Here is a 22,039-nt window from a genome sequence, read left to right on the forward strand (position 1 = left end):
TGATTTCTGGTAGAGCTATCCATGCCCCTGACCCCCCCACACTCCTACCACTCTTAATATAGTGTAGAAATGTTCTTCTTGGTACATGACCAACAAGCAAAATCACCTTTGTGGCCACAATTCTGGGGAGATGATCCCTGAACTGTACTGGCCAGCCAATCTAGCCTGCTTGTGAGCTCCAGGTGCAGTGGTAGACACTGTCTTTAAAAGTAAGATGGGGATAACACACACACAAAGACAAATCAACCAACCAAAAAGGTTGCAGGTGCAAAAAGGGTGCCTATATTCATAGCCACAGAGGAGGGTTCCAGCCATTGGAGTCTGTAAGTGTAGAAAACAGGCCAATGTGCCAGGAACAGGTACTGCATGAAATGTTTCTCTCTAGAACATAGGCTCTTCATCAGGACATAAGTGTGGGTCTACCAAGTCAGTAATATTCCTAGGATTTCAAAGTCAGCCTCACAGACACAAGACTTGCAGTACAATATAGTGTTTATTAAGCAAAGACATACCCTTTTTTGAACAGATATTACTTCTCAAATTGGTTGTCTGGAATATAGGTTACAAAGTGGCATAGGACCACAGAAGACATATATGAATAAATCAAGATTAAGGCCCGAGATTTAAAAAAAAAAAGGGCATGATGGAACAATATTTTTCTGCATTTCAAACCTCTGTGGCATTTCCTATTTTGGCAAAAACATTAGTACCCTAGAATTCTGCCCATTGATGGCAGCTTGCCCCAGCAAAAGCACAGATGTATATACGTATACTTGAAAAAGTGTGGGGCAAGCAGATGGAAATGAATAGTAGTTATCACACACTAATCTGGATGTAATAGTTTGCTTTTGCAGCTTCCTTTCCATTAAACTCATTATGCTTAAGAAACAACTAAAAACTAAACTTATGAGTAAAGAAAATAACCCACCCACCCTCTCACATCAAGGGACTCTTGTATGTCCCTTTCCCATATAGACCATGGACTTAGGTCTTCTGCCTCATCTTCCCCTTAGGGGTGAGGATTGATGGTGTTCTCTTCAGTCAGAAAATATGCAGAATTATCTTGACCAGGCTGCCTGGTCTCTCTCAGGTAAGCAGAAGAGGCATGCTGCAAAGAAAAAAAAAGCAGGGAGAGTGGTAAACTGAAATATTCTGTGGTGATAGGAGTATTCCTTTATTTCAAGCCAGTGAGCCACTGACAAGTATCTTTGCATTATTGGTTTACAAGGTACTAGCAGAGGAGAGAGAGAGGCAGGGGGGGATGGAGAGAGAGAGAGAGAGAGAGAGAGAGAGAGAGAGAGAGAGAGAGAGAGAAACAGAGACAGAGACAGAGACAGAGAGACAGAGACAGAGAGAGACAGAGACAGAGAGACAGAGACAGAGACAGAGACAGAGACAGAGACAGAGACAGAGACAGAGACAGAGACAGAGACAGAAAGAGAGCTTGGAAAGTTAGGATTCCTGTACTATTCTTCCTTCCAGATGCCCCTTGGCTTAATGGCCGTCCTGAGAACCCAAAACTTCCTTTTAGTCTGCAGCATCTGTGTCTGGCCTTCCACTCCCCAGCTTTTGTGAAGTCAGACCTAGCCAAAGTCTCAACTTTAGCCTTGGATTGAAGTCATTTCCGCACTTACACAGTGGAAGTAAAGGTGTCAGCTCCCACCAGGAAGTGGAGGAGGACAAGCACAAAGGCAGTGTTACAGGTATCAGTTGTAGAACTCTTTTTTGACTCTATTTTGAAGTGATTCAGGACCAAGTAAGTGGAACCAAATGGGGTGAATGAGGAAAATAGATTCAGGAGGAGTTGGGTTTCAAGCAGACAGCTGAAGACCAGGACAGGAGTGAGCAGAAAGGAAAGAGCCCAGTCAGAGTCATATGTCCACAGGATGAAACTCTTGCCCTTCCTACTCTAACTCTTTCCCAATGAGCTATCTGAAACCCTACGTTCACTGCCTGGACGATTAGATCAATTTGCTGTCAACTCTGATTCTTATAGTTCCACTCAAGAACATCATTGTATTGGTAATGGGCACGAAAAGGGCTACCTTTTGGAGTCTACTTTGCTAGTGAGCCCGTCAGACCATTTGCCAATTTTAATCTCGGTATGAGATCATAGGGACCCAATTTCTGGTGACACTGATTGCCAGGGACCAAAAGGCCTGAGGCCGACTCCCACCCATTCAGTATTTGCAGCAAACATCCTGCTGGGCCACTCATTAGGTATGCAAGGCATCTGGCTTAGTCCTGAGAAGACAGAGATCTGATCCTAAGATATTCACAGAGACATCCTGCTTTGTCTCACCTGAAAGACCCCTCCCCTTGCAAATGTTCCCGGGGCTCAACCCAGAAGATTTTGTACTTTTCCACTACTCCCTTGCGTACCCCGCCCTCACTAAAGCAGGTTTTAAAAAGCCTGCCCTTACCTTTAATAAACGAGCTCTTGACAAGCAATTGTTCGCTTGAGCTACTGTCTCTCTCCCGCCCATGTCTTTATGTACAGGTTGCGACCCCCCTCGATCCCCCAATAACTGACCAGCTGGACTGGTTGGTGGACTAATTATCGTTACATGGATTAATTTCATCTGGCAACCACGAAGGGATTCGAGGTGCGGGTTTCTCCCCGAACGGATTAAGGGACCGGTCCACAGGAGTTTTCATGACCAGCCGAGCTCGCCCGGCCGGCTTCGTCATTAGGTGAGTCATCCGTTCGCATATCTCAAGAATGGGCCATTCGCTGTCCAAGGAAGCAAAGTTCATAAAAGGCTTAAAGGACGTACTCAGAGAGAGAGGTATTAGGGTAAAAAAGAAACATTTGATCGAGTTTTTTGTTTTTATTGACCAGACCTGTCCCTGGTTCATGATTGATGGACCTACTATTCATTCTGAAAAGTGGCAGAAGGTGGGGCGTGAGCTTAATGCACTTATTAAAAAAGATGGTAATACAGCGGTGTCGAACAGTATTTTTTCTTATTGGGGCCTTATACGGGACATAATTGAGTCCGGCGAAAACGAAAGCGGAGAGAGGCAGCTCCTCTCCGTGGCTGAACTCTGCCTGCGCGAATCTCTCCCTCCTTCTCGTGTTCCTTCCTGTTCCTCTTTGCAGGGTTCCTCTCTTCCTACATCCTCGGAGCCCTTAAAAAATCTTTCCCCTGCGCCTGCGTCCAAGCCTTCCCCTTCCTCCCGCCGTCTTTATCCGTCGCTTCCTCCCACCTATGAGGACCCTATTTCCGCTATGGAACGCGGGTGTTCACCACTTTGTGCCTCTGTTTTTCCCCCAAAAAGGACACCCTCTGTCCGGTCCGGTCCGCCAGCCTCTCCTGTTCCCCCTTCACGCGCCTCCCGCCATTCCGCCATTTTCCTTTCTCAGGCCCCAGATGAGCCCTTGGATCCGGATGCTGCTGCCACCCTTGAGGAGGAGGCTGCTCGACATCATTCCGATGATGGCCTCCTCCGCGCGGCGCCAACCTTTCCCTCCTCTACCTTGCTCACTCTTCCCCCTCCCCTTACTAAGCCCTACCCTGCCTCCCGGCTCCCGCCACCTTGTTCCCTCCCAAACTGCTTTTGCCAGACGGAGGCTCATCTCCAACACCAGATCTCCCATGCGACGAAGATTCTTCAGCTTCAACAACGGCTTTCGCTTTTAACAACGCGCATTTCCTCCACAGCTCCGTTTATTTTCCCTGTCACCCGTTCCCAGAGCCAGCCCGCCCTGAGCGGGGCGAAAACTGAGGCCATTGATTCAGGCGCTGCTTTGGGAGACCCACCTGCCCCTACACCCTCCCAGTCGTCCGCGGCCCTTGTAGATTCTGATAGTGAGCATGATTCCTCAGGTTCGGAGGGAGAACAGAAAGGTGGTGGAACGGCTCCTGACCCTACCCCCACTGCTTATCATAAACTCAAATTTAAAAAGCTAGAAAAACTTAACACGGCTGTCCGTAGTTACGGACCTAATGCGCCGTTCACACTCTCCCTCCTTGATGATTTGGCAGATGGAGGTCATCTAACGCCCAACGAGTGGATCACCACTGCACAGACTGTCCTCACTCGAGGACAGTTCCTTTCTTGGAGGGCGGACTGGGCTGATCGTTGCCGTGACCTTATCCGAAAAAACGTACAGCAGGGACATCGCGAGACCCGTGAATGGTCTCTTGACAAACTCCTTGGCCAGGGCAAATATGCCACTGACGAAAAACAGCGTGCACTCCCCTTTTCCTTACTTTCACATTCTAGTTCTGCCGCTCTCGCTGCTTGGAGAACTATTGCTTCCACGGGCTCCGCCCTGTCCCCTATTACCAAGATTCTTCAGGGACCTCAGGAGCCCTTCAGCGACTTCGCTGCGCGCCTCCTGGAGGCTTCAGAAAGATCCCTTGGTCCTGGCCAGACAGACAGTAAATTTCTCACACAATTGGCCTTTGAAAATGCCAACTCAGCCTGTAAGGCAGTTCTTAGACACAAATATAAGGGCAGGGATCTTGATGAGATGATTCAGCTTTGCCGAGAGGTTGATCCCCTAACTGATAAGTTTACCAAGGCCATTATGGCCGTCGGAGCCCTCCCTAGCGGGGCCTCCTGTTACCGGTGCGGCCAACCGGGACATTTTGCCCGCGCCTGCCCAAATGAGCGTAACCGCCCACCCTCACAGGCTGGACAGCCGCCGGTCGTTCCGCCACCCACTGGATCCCGGGGACCTGTGGCCCGGCCCCCCCCTACTACGCTCTGCCCTCGTTGCCGTAGAGGTCGTCATTGGGCGAACACCTGCCGTTCCACTGTTGATGCCATGGGTAACCCTCTCCCCCCGCATTCGGGAAACTCCTCTGGGGGCCAGTCCTGGGCCCCTCACCCTATCCAATTCCAGCCTGCGTCGGGACCGGTGTCACAGGCTCCCCCCAATTTACAGACCCGCTTCCATCCACAGACCTCCTACCCCACCTCCCAAACCCAACCTCCTCCCATTCCAGCGGCGGCCCCTTGCCCTCCCCCACAGGATTGGACTTCCGTGCCACCACCTCTACAATACTGACGCCCGAGGATGGAACCTTGTCCTTGCCTGTCGCCCTCTTTGGAAACCCTCCCCCTCTTCCCCTCCTGGTCCTCGGCCGTGCCTCTTCTGCCCTTATCGGGCTACTCATCTATCCCCTCGTTTTAAAACACCCGCTCCCTTCTCCTACGCTCCTCCTTGCCGCCGCTACCCAGGGCCCTCTCTCCATCTCTCCTGGTCAGATTCTGGCCTGGGCCCTTCCGTTAACCCTGGCTGACTCTGTTGTCTCTCCTCCCGCCACCCCGACTCCCTCCCTGCCCCCCTCCGCTTTTTGGGTCCAACGCTTAACTTCTGATAGACCCCATCTTACACTAAGGCTTGATGGCCGCCCCTTTGAAGGCATCATTGATTCCGGGGCAGATTCGACGGTCCTGTCCCAATCTTCTTGGCCCTCGTCTTGGCCCTGTCAGCCCTCCCTTACTCACCTTCAGGGCATCGGAATATCTACCAATACCCTTCAAAGTTCTAAGGTCCTTCGCTGGACTGACCCTGATGGCCAGACAGGGACGGTGCAACCGTTCATTGTCCCAGGGTTACCCGTTAATCTGTGGGGCCGGGACATACTCTCTCAGATGGGGGTCTTTATCTATAGCCCCTCCTCTCCTGTCACGCATCAGCTTTTGGATCAAGGCTATTTGCCAGGCCAGGGCCTCGGCAAGCTGGGACAGGGGCGTCTCGAGCCCATTGTCCCTATGCCTAGGATTAGTCGCCAAGGGCTGGGATATGAACAAAATTTTTTATAAGGGCCACTTCTCCCCCTGCACTCCAGGCCGATAAAATTACTTGGAGAACTGATTCTCCTGTCTGGATCGATCAGTGGCCCCTTCCTTCCCGTAAACTGGCCGCAGCCTCAAGGCTGGTGCAGGAGCAACTTGATGCAGGCCATGTTGAGCCCTCTACTTCCCCCTGGAACACCCCCATTTTTGTCATCCAAAAAAAGAATGGTGCCTGGCGACTCCTCCAGGATCTCAGGGAAATTAACAAGACCATGATGCCCATGGGAGCTCTGCAGCCTGGTCTCCCCTCTCCTGTAGCTATCCCTAAAGGATTTCATAAACTTGTTCTCGACCTTAAAGATTGCTTCTTTTGCATTCCCCTACACCCTGATGATTCCAAACGTTTTGCCTTTAGCCTCCCTGTTGTTAATCATGTTGGGCCCTCACCCAGATTTCAATGGCGGGTACTTCCTCAGGGCATGGCCAACAGTCCCACTCTTTGTCAAAAATATGTAGCCCAGGCCATCGACCCGCTACGCCTTAGGTACCCACATTTATATATTATTCATTATATGGATGACATCTTACTTGCTGGCCCTAACACGGCTGAGCTCTCTCTCGTCACCCAGGAACTTGTTAAGAGTTTGGGTCATCTGGGACTTAAAATTGCCCCAGACAAAATACAACTACACCCCCCTTTTCTTTTTCTGGGCTATGAACTTGGGACCTCTTCAGTCAGGACCCAAAAGGTCCAGCTCCGCCGAGACACCCTTAAAACACTTCATGACTTCCAGCAGCTTTTGGGGGACATAAACTGGCTGCGCCCCTACCTTAAGCTCACTACTGGAGAGCTTAAACCCCTTTTTGATATTTTAAAAGGCAACTCTGACCCTTCTTCACCACGCAGTCTCACTGCTGAAGCTTCAGTGGCCCTACAAAAGGTCGAAGACGCCATCTTCCACCAGTCCATCTCCTATTATGACCCTACCCAGCCTTTCGCGCTCATAATTTTTCCTTCCCTCTTTGCCCCCACAGGACTGCTCTGGCAACGGACCCCTCTCTTTTGGCTTCATCTCCCCTCCTCCTCCACTAAGGTCCTTCCTACCTATCCTACTCTGGTTGCGTCTCTCATTCGACAGGGGCGGGAAGCGGCCACCAGGCTTTTCGGAAGGGACCCTCACTCTATTATCACGCCTTACTCGGCCACACAAATAAGGTGGCTTTTTCAAAATTCAGATGATTGGGCGGTCTCCTGTATTTCTTTTTGCGGCCTATTAGATAATCATTATCCCCCAGATAAACTAATTCAATTCCTGCAGCGACAACCTGTCATCTTCCCGAGAGTCACCCGCTCCAGACCCCTCCCCCAAGCTTCCCTGGTTTTTACTGATGGCTCCTCTACCGGGGTTGCTGCCCTTTCTGTGGACGGAGCTATCCTGCAAAAACAAACCCCCCATACCTCTGCTCAGCTTGTTGAGCTGGAAGCTGTTGCACACGCCTTTACATTGCTTCCCCATACTCCCTTTAATCTATATACTGATAGTGCCTATGTAGCATCCTCTGTTCCACTCCTCGAGACGGTTCCTCGTATTAAGCCTGCTACTAATGCCTCTCCTCTCTTCTCCCGTATCCAACAGCTTATTCTTTTGCGCTCTCAGCCTTTTTTCGTTGGTCATATTCGCGCTCACTCTACCCTGCCAGGGCCTCTGACTACACTTAATGCCCAGGTGGACTCAGCCACGCGCCCCCTGCTTTCAGGGCTGGCCGTTCCATCCGCCAGTGACCCCGTTGCTATGGCCAGGGAGGCTCACGCCCTCCACCACCTTAATTCCCAAAGCCTCCGCCACATGTTCTCCATCACTCGGGAACAAGCCCGGGCTATTGTTAAAGAATGCCAGGCATGTGTCACCTTTCTTCCCGAGCCACATACGGGAGTCAACCCTCGTGGCCTCATGCCTGGACAGGTCTGGCAAATGGATGTTACTCATTTCTCCTCTTTTAAGAAACTTAAGTATATTCATGTGTCTATAGATACTTTTAGTGGATTTATTTGCGCCTCTCCACACGCTGGAGAGTCTACTAGAGATGTTATTGATCATGTTTTGTATTGCCTTATTGTACACTGGAGAGTCTACTAGAGATGTTATTGATCATGTTTTGTATTGCCTTATTGTATGATGGAGAGTCTACTAGAGATGTTATTGATCATGTTTTGTATTGCCTTATTGTATGATGGAGAGTCTACTAGAAATGTTATTGATCATGTTTTGTATTGCCTTACTGTTGCCCCCAAACCCTTTACCTTAAAGACTGATAACGGCCCTGGGTATATAAGCTCTGCCTTCAAGTCCTTTTGTGCCCAACTGCAGATTAAACATGTTACGGGGATACCTTACAATCCCCAAGGACAAGGAATTGTCGAGAGGGCCCACCAGACACTTAAAACAATGCTTAATAAATTACAGTTTTCCAAAGGAATCCTATATCCCTCTACAGCAGGGCCTCGCCTGCTTCTCAATCATGCATTGTTCGTCCTAAATTTTCTACAAAAGGATGATCTTGGCCATTCGGCGGCCGATCGCCTTTGGCACTCTTCCACCTCCTCCACCTATGCCAAGGCTCTGTGGAAGGATCCACTGACCCACCAATGGCATGGACCCGACCCAGTCCTTATTTGGGGCAAAGGTCATGCCTGCATTTATGATCAGAAAGAACAAAATGCGCGCTGGTTACCTGAGCGCCTAGTCAAACCTTTTAACCCCCCTCTCCCAGGGAACTCCCCTGAGGAAAAGATGTAATTGTGCTCTTTTTTAGGATAAAAAAGATACCGCCGATGCATCACGTTGCTACTCACCACGTCGCTCCTTTGCCTCTGCCTCCCTGAAGTGATTCTCGCCGCATTTCTGCGCCAACCTCAGCCTTATACAATCTATAATTTTATCTGGGTCATTATTAACCAAGCAGGAGATATTGTTAGTTCCTCCTCCTCTCAGGGCATTAATCCCCAGTGGCTCGATTTACAGGTTGACCTCTGTGCCCTGGCCCTGGGAGGCCCCTCTTCTTGGGGCGTGGAAGACATTTTTTTTCTCTCGCTCGGTTGGTGGTCCCAGTCCCGGCTGCTGTAATGACCTGGAGCGCATCATGCTCCACAAAACCTTACACCAAGATGGGATTGCTTGGGCCGGAGGGCTCTATGTTTTCCCGGGACCCTCTCATCGCTGTGGTGGGGCCCAAGATTTTTACTGTGCCTCTTGGGGGTGTGAGACCACTGGCGACACGTACTGGAAGCCATCCTCTTCTTGGGACCCTTAAAGACCTTTGCAATGTAGCTCGTTCAGTCACCAATGGCTGGTGCAACCCCCTGACCATTCGCTTCACTGAGCCCGGTAAACGTGCCATTTGGACGGGTCGTGGATTTAAATGGGGCCTCCGTGTTTATAAATCAGAGTACGATTTTGGACTTACGTTTTGGTTACACCTCCTGAAAAAGGTACCCAGTAAGGGCGCTGCAGTGGTTGGGCCTAATCATATTTTCCATCATCCTGTTCCCGTTCCTGCTCCTGACCCGCCCCCCCCCCGCCTAAACCCGCCACCCCCATGCCTCCCTCCCCTCCCACCCCCTCCCTTCCGACCTACCCTCCCCCTGGGCCCCCCCCCCCATTTCGGCTGATGTCATTCCCCAGTTGACAAATGCCTCCATATGGGCCTTAAAAAAAAAAAAAAAATGAATGACTCCTCCTTGTCATTTCCTGAATGTTGGATGTGTTTCTCCCCCTCCCCGCCCTTTTACGAGGGTATTGCTCTTCTTTCCACCTTGCTCTTTACTAATGTTACCCCACCCTCACCGGCTTAGCTCCCGACAATCGCATTACCCTCCAGCTTGTTTCCGGCATAGGTACTTGCCTCCTGGGTCCCCATATGCTCCCTCCCCCAACCTCTTCCCCTCAGCGACGTTCGCGCCCAGACTGTCATTCCCGACCTCTCCCTCCCCTACATTCTCGCGCCAAATAACACCCATTTTGCTTGTTCCTCTGGTTTAACCTCGATCGTCTATGCCCCTACCTTCCTTTCCTCCAAAGACTGGTGTGTCCTTGTTATTCTTCTTCCCCGTTTTACTATTCATGACCCCGACTCATTTTTAAATTTTCTGAAAGGGGGAATTTCCCCAACCCTAACCTTGCCTCCCCCTGGCTTACTACTCTTCTCCCCACCCTGCTCGGGCCCCTCGTTGGTGTTCTCCTTCTATTATCCTTTGGCCCATGGACTTTAAACCGTCTTACAGGGTTTGTTAAAAGTCAGGTTGAAGCTGCCACCAAGAATATCCAGGTTCACTACCGCAGCCTGGAGACTGAGGACTCAAATGAGACTTCTATTTCCATCCAGGAGATTTCACCTACGCCTCAGTCGGTTAACTACGGGCGGCCTTTGCAGTTCCTATGGGCGGCCTTTGCAGTTCCCGAGGATGCAGAATGCTGGATGGTGAGCCTGGTTGTGCCCTCGGTGCCTTTGGTAAACCTGTGCAAGCCCTCCCCTATATCTTTTGGCCTGAGCCCACCTTGACCTGACCCGCGATAGTGCCTGGTAAGTCAGAGACGGAGCGATCGAATAAGTCTCGGTTATCAGACGTCGGTCGGTCCTTGGTGGGAGGACAGACCATAGGCGTGGTAAGATTGAGCATCGATCCTCTAGCAGGCTCAGGCCATCGCGAGGCCCCCTCTCCTTGGGAATTTGGCCGGTCCAGAATAACTGTTGTCCTGAAACATTGGACATTAGTGATTCTTAAATATACCGCCATCCTGTAACAATGACTGGTGACCTCCTAAAGGTCATTCGCTGGGCTGTAAGGTCTCCCTCAGGCCAAAGTAAACAAAAGGGGTGAGGATGCCAGGGACCAAAAGGCCTGAGGCCGACTCCCACCCATTCAGTATTTGCAGCAAACATCCTGCTGGGCCACTCATTAGGTATGCAAGGCATCCGGCTTAGTCCTGAGAAGACAGAGATCTGATCCTAAGATATTCACAGAGACATCCTGCTTTGTCTCACCTGAAAGACCCCTCCCCTTGCAAATGTTCCCGGGGCTCAACCCAGAAGATTTTGTACTTTTCCACTACTCCCTTGCGTACCCCGCCCTCACTAAAGCAGGTTTTAAAAAGCCTGCCCTTACCTTTAATAAACGAGCTCTTGACAAGCAATTGTTCGCTTGAGCTACTGTCTCTCTCCCGCCCATGTCTTTATGTACAGGTTGCGACCCCCCTCGATCCCCCAATAACTGACCAGCTGGACTGGTTGGTGGACTAATTATCGTTACATGGATTAATTTCAACTGATGGTTCATTTGGTCAAGGCATGTATATGAAAATGGTACACATTTAGCTATCTAGAATTTCTAAACATTTAAAATGAAAATACTTTTGATGTCTTGCTTCTTTGCCAGATTGAATGTTTCTGCTCCTTATAAGGCTAGCTGGGACTTTACATGAAGAGCTAAATCTGCTGGGTTATTTTTATCAGGACCAGTTTTATTCTGTAAGTGTAGCCCTTAAAGATGGTCCCCAAGGTCTGTCTGCCCTGTCTAACATAAGGCAACTCCATAGATAAATGCCAAGCACACTCACTCAGCAAAGGGAATTTTAAGGAACTTTTTCAACATGATGAGACCTATCCAAGGTAGGTTCTAGACTGTATTGCAGTATTGCAAAATGGATAATCTCAGTAAGGAATCTGGATTCAGTGTTGAGCTTGGCACTAAAGTGAGGTGTGGCTGGGGAAGACTGAAAGTCAGATTGTATTTAGGAATCATTTATGCAGCTCAGTCATACAAGGATCTTTGTAGCTGTTACTACTGCAATAAAACCCAATGGTTTTACTCAGCAGTGAGTTCTACCATCACATGTGTGACTTCCTTCACATTGATAATGCTTTCAACTCTGCATACCAAAAAGAGAACATATTGCTGGGGCATTCTCCTTATGAAGAAGAGTCCCAGATCAAAAGAAAAAAGCTATAGGGCATTTCAACTCTATCATACAGATTCCCTCTTAGACTGTAGAGCCACAAGTTGAAATAAGTCACAAATGACTCTAAGTCTCACAGACAGGAATTTACACAAGCAAACTGAAAGTTCCATGCAAAACCTCTGAAAAAATGTCTGTAGTAAAATTATTCATAATTATCAAAAACTTGAAAGCAATCCAGATGTTCTTCTGCTGATGGAGGGATTAAAATTGGCAATATAGTCATAATGTGGAATAAATGAAAGTGATCCATTGTTTCCTGTGACATGAAATTTGCTAACTGTACATTTCTAAGAAAAGGAGACAGATGAAAATGTCCTCACATTGGTAATAAGAATGAAACCAATGTTGTTTTGATTATGTAATGTGTGACATTAAGGGCATCACAATGGAATGGATAGGTATTCTTTTTTGCTTTTGTCCATCTTCCCGTGTATTGCTCTTTCTATTCCAATTACTTTATTTTTGCGACAACTTCCATGAATCCCAGGATGGCCTTGAACTCATGGCATAGATAATGGCCATGAAGCCCTGACCCTTCTGCCTCTCCCTCCTGACTACTGCATTGAAAATTTTCTCTAAGTCCAAAATTAGTTCAAAATGAAAAACATTTACAAAATATAAGCATCAGGATCAGGCAGAGTGCCCCACCAGATACCTCCCAATTGCTCCACGCAGCTTCAGGATGCACACTTCACAACAATGCTATGGATACAAGCAAATTGCACTTCTTCAATCATTCAGTTAGTTTTATATATTCCATTTTAGTCCTTTTGGAAAATTCTAGTTCCCTGACAGTTTCAGTGCTCAGAGCTTTGACTAAACTTTTCTGCTATCAATCACTTCCAAATCACTTTTGCATCTTAATAGTATATTTGCAATTTTCTGGTTCCAAATGAAAAAATAAAATAAATATCAGTAAGCCATAGCAAGCACTCCAGATGCTGCTAAATTTCAATGTCTCTTGCTGGTTATCTGGCTTTGCTCCTCTGACTGGAAAGGCTAGCTGTGGGATCTTATAAGGATTGCTCCACAGCTGGTTTAAAAATAATGAATATAATTCCACAGAACAACCCTACAAGGTAACTTCAGATAAGTACGTTAAGTGCAATCACTCTTCATGTAAATGTTAGAAATGGTCACACACACACACACACACACACACACACACACACACACACACACCTACCTTTGTGCTGTTTTCAAAGAACTATTTGGAAAGGAGATCTGAAACTTACAGAAATAATGGAAGTGGTGCTACTAAAACTATTTGACAATTAAACCTACATTTGAAACTGAGGAGAAAAGAAAGATGAACCATAATAAGTGAAAATGTCACAATATAGCTTATCTGCAATGAGATCCATGTCTCAAGTGTTGCAGGTTTTATACAAGGGTATAATTAGGACTTTGTTATAGAAACACATAAAAAAAGCAGCAGTATTTTGGAGGGATTAACCACCTTCACTGCTACTTCCATTACATTGTCCTGGCAACACACATGCCTATAATTCTGTCATCTCTGCACTCAGGAGTGGAGCTAAAGGGCCCGTTCTGACTTCTAGGACAGGGTGAACAATACATAAAAAATTTGCGGCAAAACATCAACAAAACTAACAACAAAAACATGTTGTTACACTAAGACACTGCAAGGACATAAACAATAAAGTGTTATTTATTCAAAGACAGATCTATCACAATGTTTGCAGTATTAAAATCAAAAGCAAGTGAATAATACAAATTCAACAGAAAAAAGGAGAGTCTGCACATTTCTAACTGGGGTTTCTAAAATGTGTAAGATCAGTGATTGCTTGAATCTATGAGAAGATATTTACTTATATTTCTCTGAATCATCATCTCAAAGATTTACAGAAAATGAGCAAAATTGGACATGACACCTGTGATTTCACAGTGTTATAAACAGAACACTATTTTAAACCTCCTAACAACCTTGAAGGTCATCTGATTTATTTCATCCACTTCCAAGTAGCTCATTGTACCTACTCGATGTCAGGGGTGTAAAACCCGTGGAAGAAAGGCTTGTCCTCGTACCTGTGCACTTCCTTGTAGTTGCACTTATGTTTCTGCTTGTGCTCAACCGAGCTGATTTCCTGGTCTGAATTGTTCCAAGTGGCCTTTGCCGAGTGGCTGGTCGAATATCTACAATCTCAACCTGAGATTCCACAAGAAGAGAATACATTTGACTAGCGGGATAGAATAAGACACAAATAATAGGAAACACAGGCAGAACCCAAACACTTTAAACATAATAACATACTTCAAGCAATTGAGAAGCCAACACTGTGTGTGTGTGTGTGTGTGTGTGTGTGTATGTGTGTGTTTGTGTGTGTGTTTGCAACAGACATGAAGTACATAACAACATTAGAGGGATAAAGGTTCATAGTTCTACACAACGGTGGTCAGTGTACATACTTCTGAGTCTGAATTAGGATGTTCCATTTTCGCAGCTTCATCCTGGCAAATTCTTTGCAATTCATTCTTCTGGCGTCGTTTTTCAAGCCTCAATAAAGCCATAAAGAAAGAATTATCAAAATGTGTGTTGTGTACTGGCCAGGAAACTTGCTCTTTGTTGGATAGCTTTCATTGCACTAGACAGGGTTATATAAGCTGATGGAGGGAGAAAAAAAGTCAGTGACAGTTTTGCCAGCTGTGAACACTGTCATCAACAATAATGACTGGCATGGCACAATATGCCCACGTTTACAACAGTTGCATCAATGTTACGTGGCAACCGAGCAATTTCTGAATGGATTGATGGCCATACCACGGGAGGAAACATATGTCTGGTATTATAAATCTGATCAAGAACACAATGCTGGGGAGTTCACCAGCCCCAAGAGTGAATCTACTTGCCATTACCTTGCTAAATGGTCATAGCGTCAATGTGCTCTCTAAATTAATATCTTTATGCAATTCGTCTTTATGCCCATGGATTAGTGCAGTTCTCAGATCTCATCAGAGAAGTTCATTTACGCAGTATTCAGTGGTTAAAATTGAAACTCACAACTAGTCAAGCTATAGAGAATTAAGTGTTATTGGCATGTTTAGATATACATGGTACATCTGTAAGAGCCCCTTCCACACAAGGCTTAGGGAGTATTGCAGAAGGTAGGGCAGGAAGGCTGTAGGAATCAGAGATCAGGGAGATAACAGTGTCATGTGGACCATGACGGGAACACTGCACTCAGGAGCTCATAATAGTGGCATGGCCACATGAGACCCACAGAAGCCCTACCTCCTGTAATACTGCTCCAAAGAGTGTTTGTTCTAATTGACCTCTTTAGAACAATATAGAAATATGATCCAATGAGAAGCCACTGTTAGAACCCAATCTCTGCTCTGAACACAGTAAAGACATTCATAAACAGAAAGAACTCTAGCTCAAGGACGGGAACTAGCCACTCAGATGTTTGTTTTGATAAATCTCTGGGTATTGTGTTTATTTCATACTCCATTAATTTTCCATTTTTAATATATTATCTATTTTTCTCTTTATGGATTAAGTTTAACATCCAAATGGTATAACGAGAACACTTTTTTTACACAATGAGAAAGACCAAGGACAACCTATTTTAAGTAAAGCAAATGGTTTCAGAAGGCCTACTCAGGTTACATATGCTCATGGTAAGGTTTTGTCAACTAGTTCATATTTTATTTGCTTTCTCAGTGTCTCTACTTGTAAAGACAGAGTTGACAGAGGATAACTGTGAACTATTGATTATCCTTACTCCATATCTCAAATGCTATCACGTGTGCTTTCAATACTCCTGTTTTTAAAAATATGTATTTCTTTATTCAGTGTGTGTGTGTGTGTGTGTGTGTGTGTGTGTGTGTGTGTGTGTGTTCATGTATGTCACTTGTGTGGAGGACAAAGGAAAACATTCAGGAATCAATCCTCTTTCTACTACGTGGGTTCTAAGAGTTAGGCTCACAATCTCAGATGTACTGTGTATATTTTTTTCTTGTTCCATTATTGGACCAATCTAGAAAATAATGCAACAGACACCAGTTACATAGTTCCTCACATACATGAAAATACACAGATTTGGAAACCAGCAAATTGGTCATCTTAGATTCATTTGAAATCCTTAGTTGATCATGTTTTGTATGCAATTTCTTTAGTAAAAAAATGTGTTTCAGCTCTGCGTTACTTACAGCCATGATACCTCTTACCTGGGGCACTTCACAGGAATGTCATCATCCGAGTCAATAACTATAACATTGGATTGAATTTCAGTGGGGTGTTCCTGCAGAAAGATTAGCATATCCATTTCCGTTGTTGCCATCATCATGTTGGCATCTTTGAGAGTCAAACCCACAGTCAAGCCCCAGCCTAATTTCCACTCAAATGTATCTGCATACTAAAATATGCTTGACATATATAGCATCCATTACATATTCTAGTTACAACTGATCCACAGGTCAGTGTGAGGAAGATACCAGGTTTATAGGTATAAAAACAAAGTATACACAAAATGATTTATCCCAAGCCTAGTAGATCCAGAAGAGGAATTTCATTTTCACTCAAGTTCACCGCTCACGATTTTATGCCATCATACTGTAAAGACTGTAAAGACTCTTCTGACTGCTGTCCTTCTGTTCTCATCTTTTATAAAATACCCACCAGTATAGGAACAGTGTCCTAGAGGCCTAGAGAGAAAAACTGGAGTAAATCACAAGTAGACGTCCTGGTGCCTTGATGAAGGCTAGCGGAATATGGATCGGCCAAGTAAGATTCATTTTCTCTTTCTCAGAAGAGGAAGCAGATCTTCGGACTGAGTCCTACATCTTTGAAGTCTACATTCTCATGGCAGATGACAGACAACTTCCTTCAGTTTTCGCTTCTATACAACGTTCATTACTGTTTTCAATATGGAGAGGCGGTTTATTCTAAAACTGAATGTGGGAGTGATGGATCTGCTACACCACCACAAGAGGATCATGTACCACAGGCCAGAGGTCTTCATCTAGGCTGCTAACACTGCCCTGTCCATGGTGTTCTACTTATGCCCCCATTGGTGCCAAATCCTTGAGATTCCATCCACTGTAATCACTGTAATCAGTCCAGATTCCTGCCATTCACCTCCTAAACAAATATACAATTGCTCTTTCCTCACTGAATACTGAGTCCCTCTGCACTGATGTCCAGCTGCTGAAAGCAAAAATGATGTGCCCTTCAAAGTGAGGGAGACATAAAACATACTCACTGATTCGTGTGGCTTACGAAGGATGGAAATGGTTCCCACGAGATAGTACTGTTGCTCCCCTAACAGCCTTGGAGCTAATGACCGAATGTTTCTGCTGTTAGGAACATATTTCTTCCAAATCATAAATGACTCTAAAGATGACACAATGTCAATTAATTTAAAAAGTATACTGGATAAATAAGGTGGCAGCTAAATAATACATCACAATGCTGTTTGCCACCCCAATGGCATTTTTCAAGATTTTGAGCCATGGTATTTTTCTTGTCTTCTTTCATTGACAGCCAAGCTCTGCAGATTCCCCAGATGGTCATCACCAAAATATGAAAACCAAATGTAAACTTGTGCTGAGGTCAGTCGTTTGCTGTTGCTCAATTGATTGTTGTGGAAGTCTCTAAAAAAACTGTGTGTTTGTTTGTGTGTGTGTGTGTGTGTGTGTGTGTGTGTGTGTGTGTGTGCATGCATTTTTTCCATATGTTTTAAAGATATTTCACCTTTAATTTCTAAGAAACATGAAAAATATTTTAATTAGCATTTGGTTACCTGAAGCACAAACTATACCTCACCTCTGATTGTCTTGTATATTTTATGGCTCTGAAGCAGTTAACTTTTTATATGTCAATTTCTCTGCTTGCACATCCTTAAACCTTAAAAATTAAACATCAGGCCCCATAGCATACATGCCATAAATGTGGAAATAGCATAGATTTGTCTAGTGAAAATGTTAGAGAGATGACTTCTTTCCCCAGGTTAGTGTGCAGAACTTTAGTGTTTATATTTTATATATTGGTCCTTGAGAGGATGCTAGAATTCTAGACCCCCAACCCAACCAGTAATTCAATCTGTGGTATGATTTACAAGCTACACAATCCATTTGTAACTTTAGGTGTTCATAGAGTTGCCTTTAAGCTTGGCAGTGCATTAACCTTTTCTTTTTTTATTAAGTTTTAAAAATATTTTGTTTTCTAAGGTGAGACAGCCATCATTTACCAATGTCATCTACCATATTTCTATATGGGACCACTTTATAAAAGTCACTACTATTTTTTTAATGCCTAATAGGCATAGCCATAAATTGTGAGTCTATTGATGTTAGATGTTTTGTAAAGGCCAATAACACAAGAACATGTATGCTAGCAATCAGGGAATCCATCACACCTGATCATCATGTATATATCATGGGATGGACTGCTTACCATCATAATAATTCTGCAGGTACAAGATGAATTTCACATAGGCATACATTTTGTTTTTTTCATATTTGCCTCTGTCAGCATCTCTTTGCTGGGCATTCTGATATGCATTTCCTTTTCTTACCCAACAGCAAAATTCAACAAGACTTCCAACTAAGGAGAGCAAGAGGCAAAGTTATGTAGTCTGCGGAATTATTTCACACAATGAAAGTCTTCCTTAGTTAAAAGAACATCTTAAAGAACACAACTTTCTTCCCATGAACACTGATACTCACTGAGCTATCATTGTTGTATCTGTAGACTAGTATACTGGTATTTATATAGCACTACTAAAATCAGAGAATTACTTCTGTAATTAGGGCTTAGGATAAAGAACAAGACAGAGTGGAGGATGATTATTCCATAAAATAATTTTCTTGATTCTTTGATAATTTCATATATGCATGTGATATATTTTGGTCAAGTTTATGTCCCATGCCTCCCAAACTCTCCCAGATCCAGTTTCACATCTACTCATAACCCTTTGGGGGACAAATGACCTTTTCACGGAGTCACTTAAGACCATTGAAAAACACAGATATTTACATTAGGATTCACAGCAGTAGAAAAATTAGTTATGAAGTACTGGTGAAAATAATGTTATGGTCGGAGGTCAGCACTGCATGAGGAACTGTACTAAAGGGTCACAGCATTAGGAAGATTGAGAACCACTGGGACAGAGCATGCTCAGCCAGCCAGGGACCACGTCATTGAAGAAAACCCACTCACCTTCCCCCAGTATCCACGAAATGTCACTAGCTCCTTGGCTGAGAGTCAGGGCCCATGAACTACTACTCCCTATTCCTCCAGAGGAGATAGATTTTAATGTAAGAAATGTTGTGAATAAAATTATAGGCTATAAACTTAAATGAATATATGATCATCAGCTATATTACCTGATATTTTTTTGACAAAAATTGCTAAGGGGTAAGAGAGAAAGAAATTATTCAACTGAGTGTTACTGATCACTCAAAAATTCAAAATTAAATTGAAACAAAACAAAGCCATGTATACATACCTGCATTTGCCAAAGGAAGTTGGAGAATGATCTTCTGAGATATTTCATCCTTTTGATCATCAAGAATAATATCTAATAAAGTCTTTCCCACAATATCTTCCTGGAGAGAGTGAGAGAGAACAGCCTTTGCTTCCTATACTAATACTATTAGTCTGCCCTGTGAACCTAGCTCTGCCCTTGCCCACCTATGGCTATAGGTAGGTGCTGAGCTTCAACCCAATTGCATTGCCCTCCAGTAACTGCTCCATGCTACAGCCCATTCTGGCCATGGTTTTCCTATGTATTATCTACCTCAAACAGTTGAAGCCTTTCCTATCCATCTCGGAGACCACCAACGCTGTAACCACCACCATGTACTGTTTCCAGAATTTGTTTTTATTGACTTGACACGAAAACCAGTGGAGAAGATGATGAAATATGGGCATAGTTGGATACCAATGGGTTATATGAGGCTAAAAGTAAATCACCCGTAAACAGGAAACCATAATGACCCGCTTCTCCAGAATCTGGAAGAACTTACTGGACGGTGGCCAAGAAGAGGTAACACATTCTGTGATATAAAAACGACTTTTCCATCTATGTTCATGATAGTTGAAATGTTTTCCAATGGCTAATAAAGACATAATAATAATATAATTCAATAGTGGAACAATAATAAAATGATAGCTTTATTTCTAAGTGCATAAATAATTATAATAGAACACTGAAAATGTTTTCCATTTCTTACATATCGTTAAGGTAGGACCATACCTAATTAAATTCTTCCTCCTACACAACAGAATCTACTTAACCTTAGGCATGAGATACTTATCAAATGATGTGTCACTTAAACAAATGTCAGTGTGCACCCAATTAACACTAAACATGGGAATTTTTAGACATGAAAAGTGCACTTAACATACGAACATAGATAACATGGGTTTTTTGAAGTTTGATGTGATCTGAGAAGTGAAATGTAAGCAAAAGGTCTCCAAAGAAAATTATCATAGAAATATCAATTTGGGGGCTGAGGCTATAGCTCAGTGGTAGGACATTTCCCTAGTGTTTGTGAGGACCTGGGTTCCATCTTTAGCATAAAAGGAAAAGAAGACATCAACTTATAAGTTAAAATACATGGTAAAACACAGCCAGAGAGTTTTGTATGTGTTTATGTTGGTAGAGTACTTACCAGGTGCAAAAGGACCTGGTTTATAATCCCAGTAACAGAAAAAAACAAATAAACAATGACAACAACAACAAAACAACCACCCAAATCAACAACTACAACAACAACAACAACAACAACAAAACTAAAGTAAGCCTAAAGCCAGGACCTGATAGGACTCTGACTGCAAGTTTTAGGAAGATTTTCAGGGAATGTCACTGAAAGGTTAAAATGAAGAAACTATATGACCAGTCCTCAAGATATTAGAGGATACCATAGACGCTAATGGTTCTTCTTCTAGATATACATGAGGAAAAAAGCAGCGCCTCAAAGAACTGTGTTTGTCCACATTCTTGGCAGCATTATTCACAATAGCAAAAAGGTGGAGGCAATCTACTATGGTTTGGATATGGCCAGTCCTGCAAGCACTCATGCCTTGAAAGCTTGGCCCCCATTGCACACTGTGAGAGGTGGTAGGGTCTGTAAGAGGAGAAGCAGAGTGCTAGGTCACTAGGGATACTGCTTACCACTCTTTGGCTTTCTGTCTTACAGTATGGTTGTTCTCTCACTTGCTACCTCCACTGTAAATCCAGCTCCACCATGAAGCCATCTCACAAGCGATACAACCAAGCGGCCATCCACGACGGAAGCAGAATTTTGAACTTGCACTAAATAAACCTCATTTCTTAGAAGGCAGCTACGCTCACCACTATACCACCAATGCCACATCAAGCTTTTTGTCTTTATAGAGTAACCAAACTTAGAAGTTTTATTTACCGCAGAGAAAGCTTAACATATACTCCAAGCAACTGACAGATAAAAGGCTCTGAAAAATGTAGCATAACAAGTAGGTAAATCTTATTTAGCCTTTACAGGGAATTCTGCCACCAAATATTTTAGTGAGTGAAATAAGCCATTCCAGAAAAGAAGCATGTTTCATTTTATGACATCTGTAAAATAATTAAATTGTAAGGAGAAAGAAAAAAGTGAAAAGCAAACCATAAAAATAGTAAAAACTTTTAAAAAGAAAATGAAAATCAGCTCTTTGAAAAGAGAAATCCTGGTGATAAGCCCCTGATAAAGTGAATTGCATAATGAAAACCACAATCTTCAAAAAACAAGTTTATTTTATGTGTATGAGTGGGTTTTTTTCCCTGCATACATGTCTGTCCGACCCTCTGGGACTGGAGTTACAGAGAATTGTGAGCTGTTGCATGAGTGCTGGGAATTAAACTCAGATCCTCTGAAAGAGCATCAGTGCTCCTTTTTTTGGGGGGGGAAGGGGGAGACAGGGTCTCTCCATGTAGCCTTGGCTGTCCTGGACTCACTTTGTAGACCATGCCGGCCTCGAACTCACAGTGATCCATCTGCCTCTGCTTCCCTAGTGCTGGGTTTAAAGGCGTGTGCCACCACACCCAGCTAGCAGCCAGTGCTCTTAACTGATGATCAACAATTTTAAGAACAAAAGGTAGACATCATTACAGAACCTTCAGCCATAATAAATATGACTCGAGAACGTTATCATCAATTTTATGCCAGGACAATTGAAATTGATTGGATAAATAAGTTCTTAGGAAGTAGTTTACCAAAGATAACTCATGAAAGTAGAAAATTTGGATCATACCTTGATCACTATAGAATGGAACCATTAC

General features: G+C 44.3%; 1 protein-coding gene and 1 long non-coding RNA gene across 5 annotated transcripts in view; one reads left to right on the forward strand and one right to left on the reverse strand.

Moving 5' to 3' along the window:
- Positions 1 to 474: 474 nt before the first annotated feature.
- Positions 475 to 22,039, reverse strand: part of LOC311601312 (uncharacterized protein) — a 40,236-nt gene continuing 18,671 nt past the window's right edge. The window contains exons 1-6 of one of the 3 annotated variants that reach the window (XM_084788713.1): positions 18,190 to 18,309; positions 16,997 to 17,127; positions 15,963 to 16,036; positions 14,202 to 14,289; positions 13,821 to 13,941; positions 475 to 1,108 (exon numbers count right to left, since the gene is read on the reverse strand). In XM_084788713.1, the coding sequence (XP_084644839.1) occupies positions 1,059 to 1,108; positions 13,821 to 13,941; positions 14,202 to 14,289; positions 15,963 to 16,036; positions 16,997 to 17,127; positions 18,190 to 18,238 (513 nt within the window). In that variant the 5' untranslated portion in view covers positions 18,239 to 18,309 and the 3' untranslated portion in view covers positions 475 to 1,058. Of the gene's footprint in view, positions 1,109 to 13,425; positions 13,942 to 14,201; positions 14,290 to 15,962; positions 16,037 to 16,996; positions 17,128 to 18,189; positions 18,310 to 22,039 lie in introns of those variants that run through there. The other 2 variants (XM_084788712.1, XR_014780470.1) reach the window with 2 other exon arrangements.
- On the forward strand, positions 17,111 to 21,367 carry LOC311601325. Of its 2 annotated transcripts, XR_014780503.1 has the most exons (3): positions 17,121 to 17,345; positions 19,544 to 19,783; positions 20,940 to 21,367. It is a non-coding gene; the product is annotated as an uncharacterized lncRNA (long non-coding RNA). The 2 variants fall into 2 exon arrangements; XR_014780502.1 differs by lacking the exon at positions 20,940 to 21,367 and having other exon boundaries at positions 17,111 to 17,345; positions 19,544 to 19,921.

Source organism: Acomys minous (assembly GCF_964271855.1).
Source record: "Acomys minous genome assembly, chromosome: 7".
NCBI lineage: Eukaryota > Metazoa > Chordata > Mammalia > Rodentia > Muridae > Acomys > Acomys minous.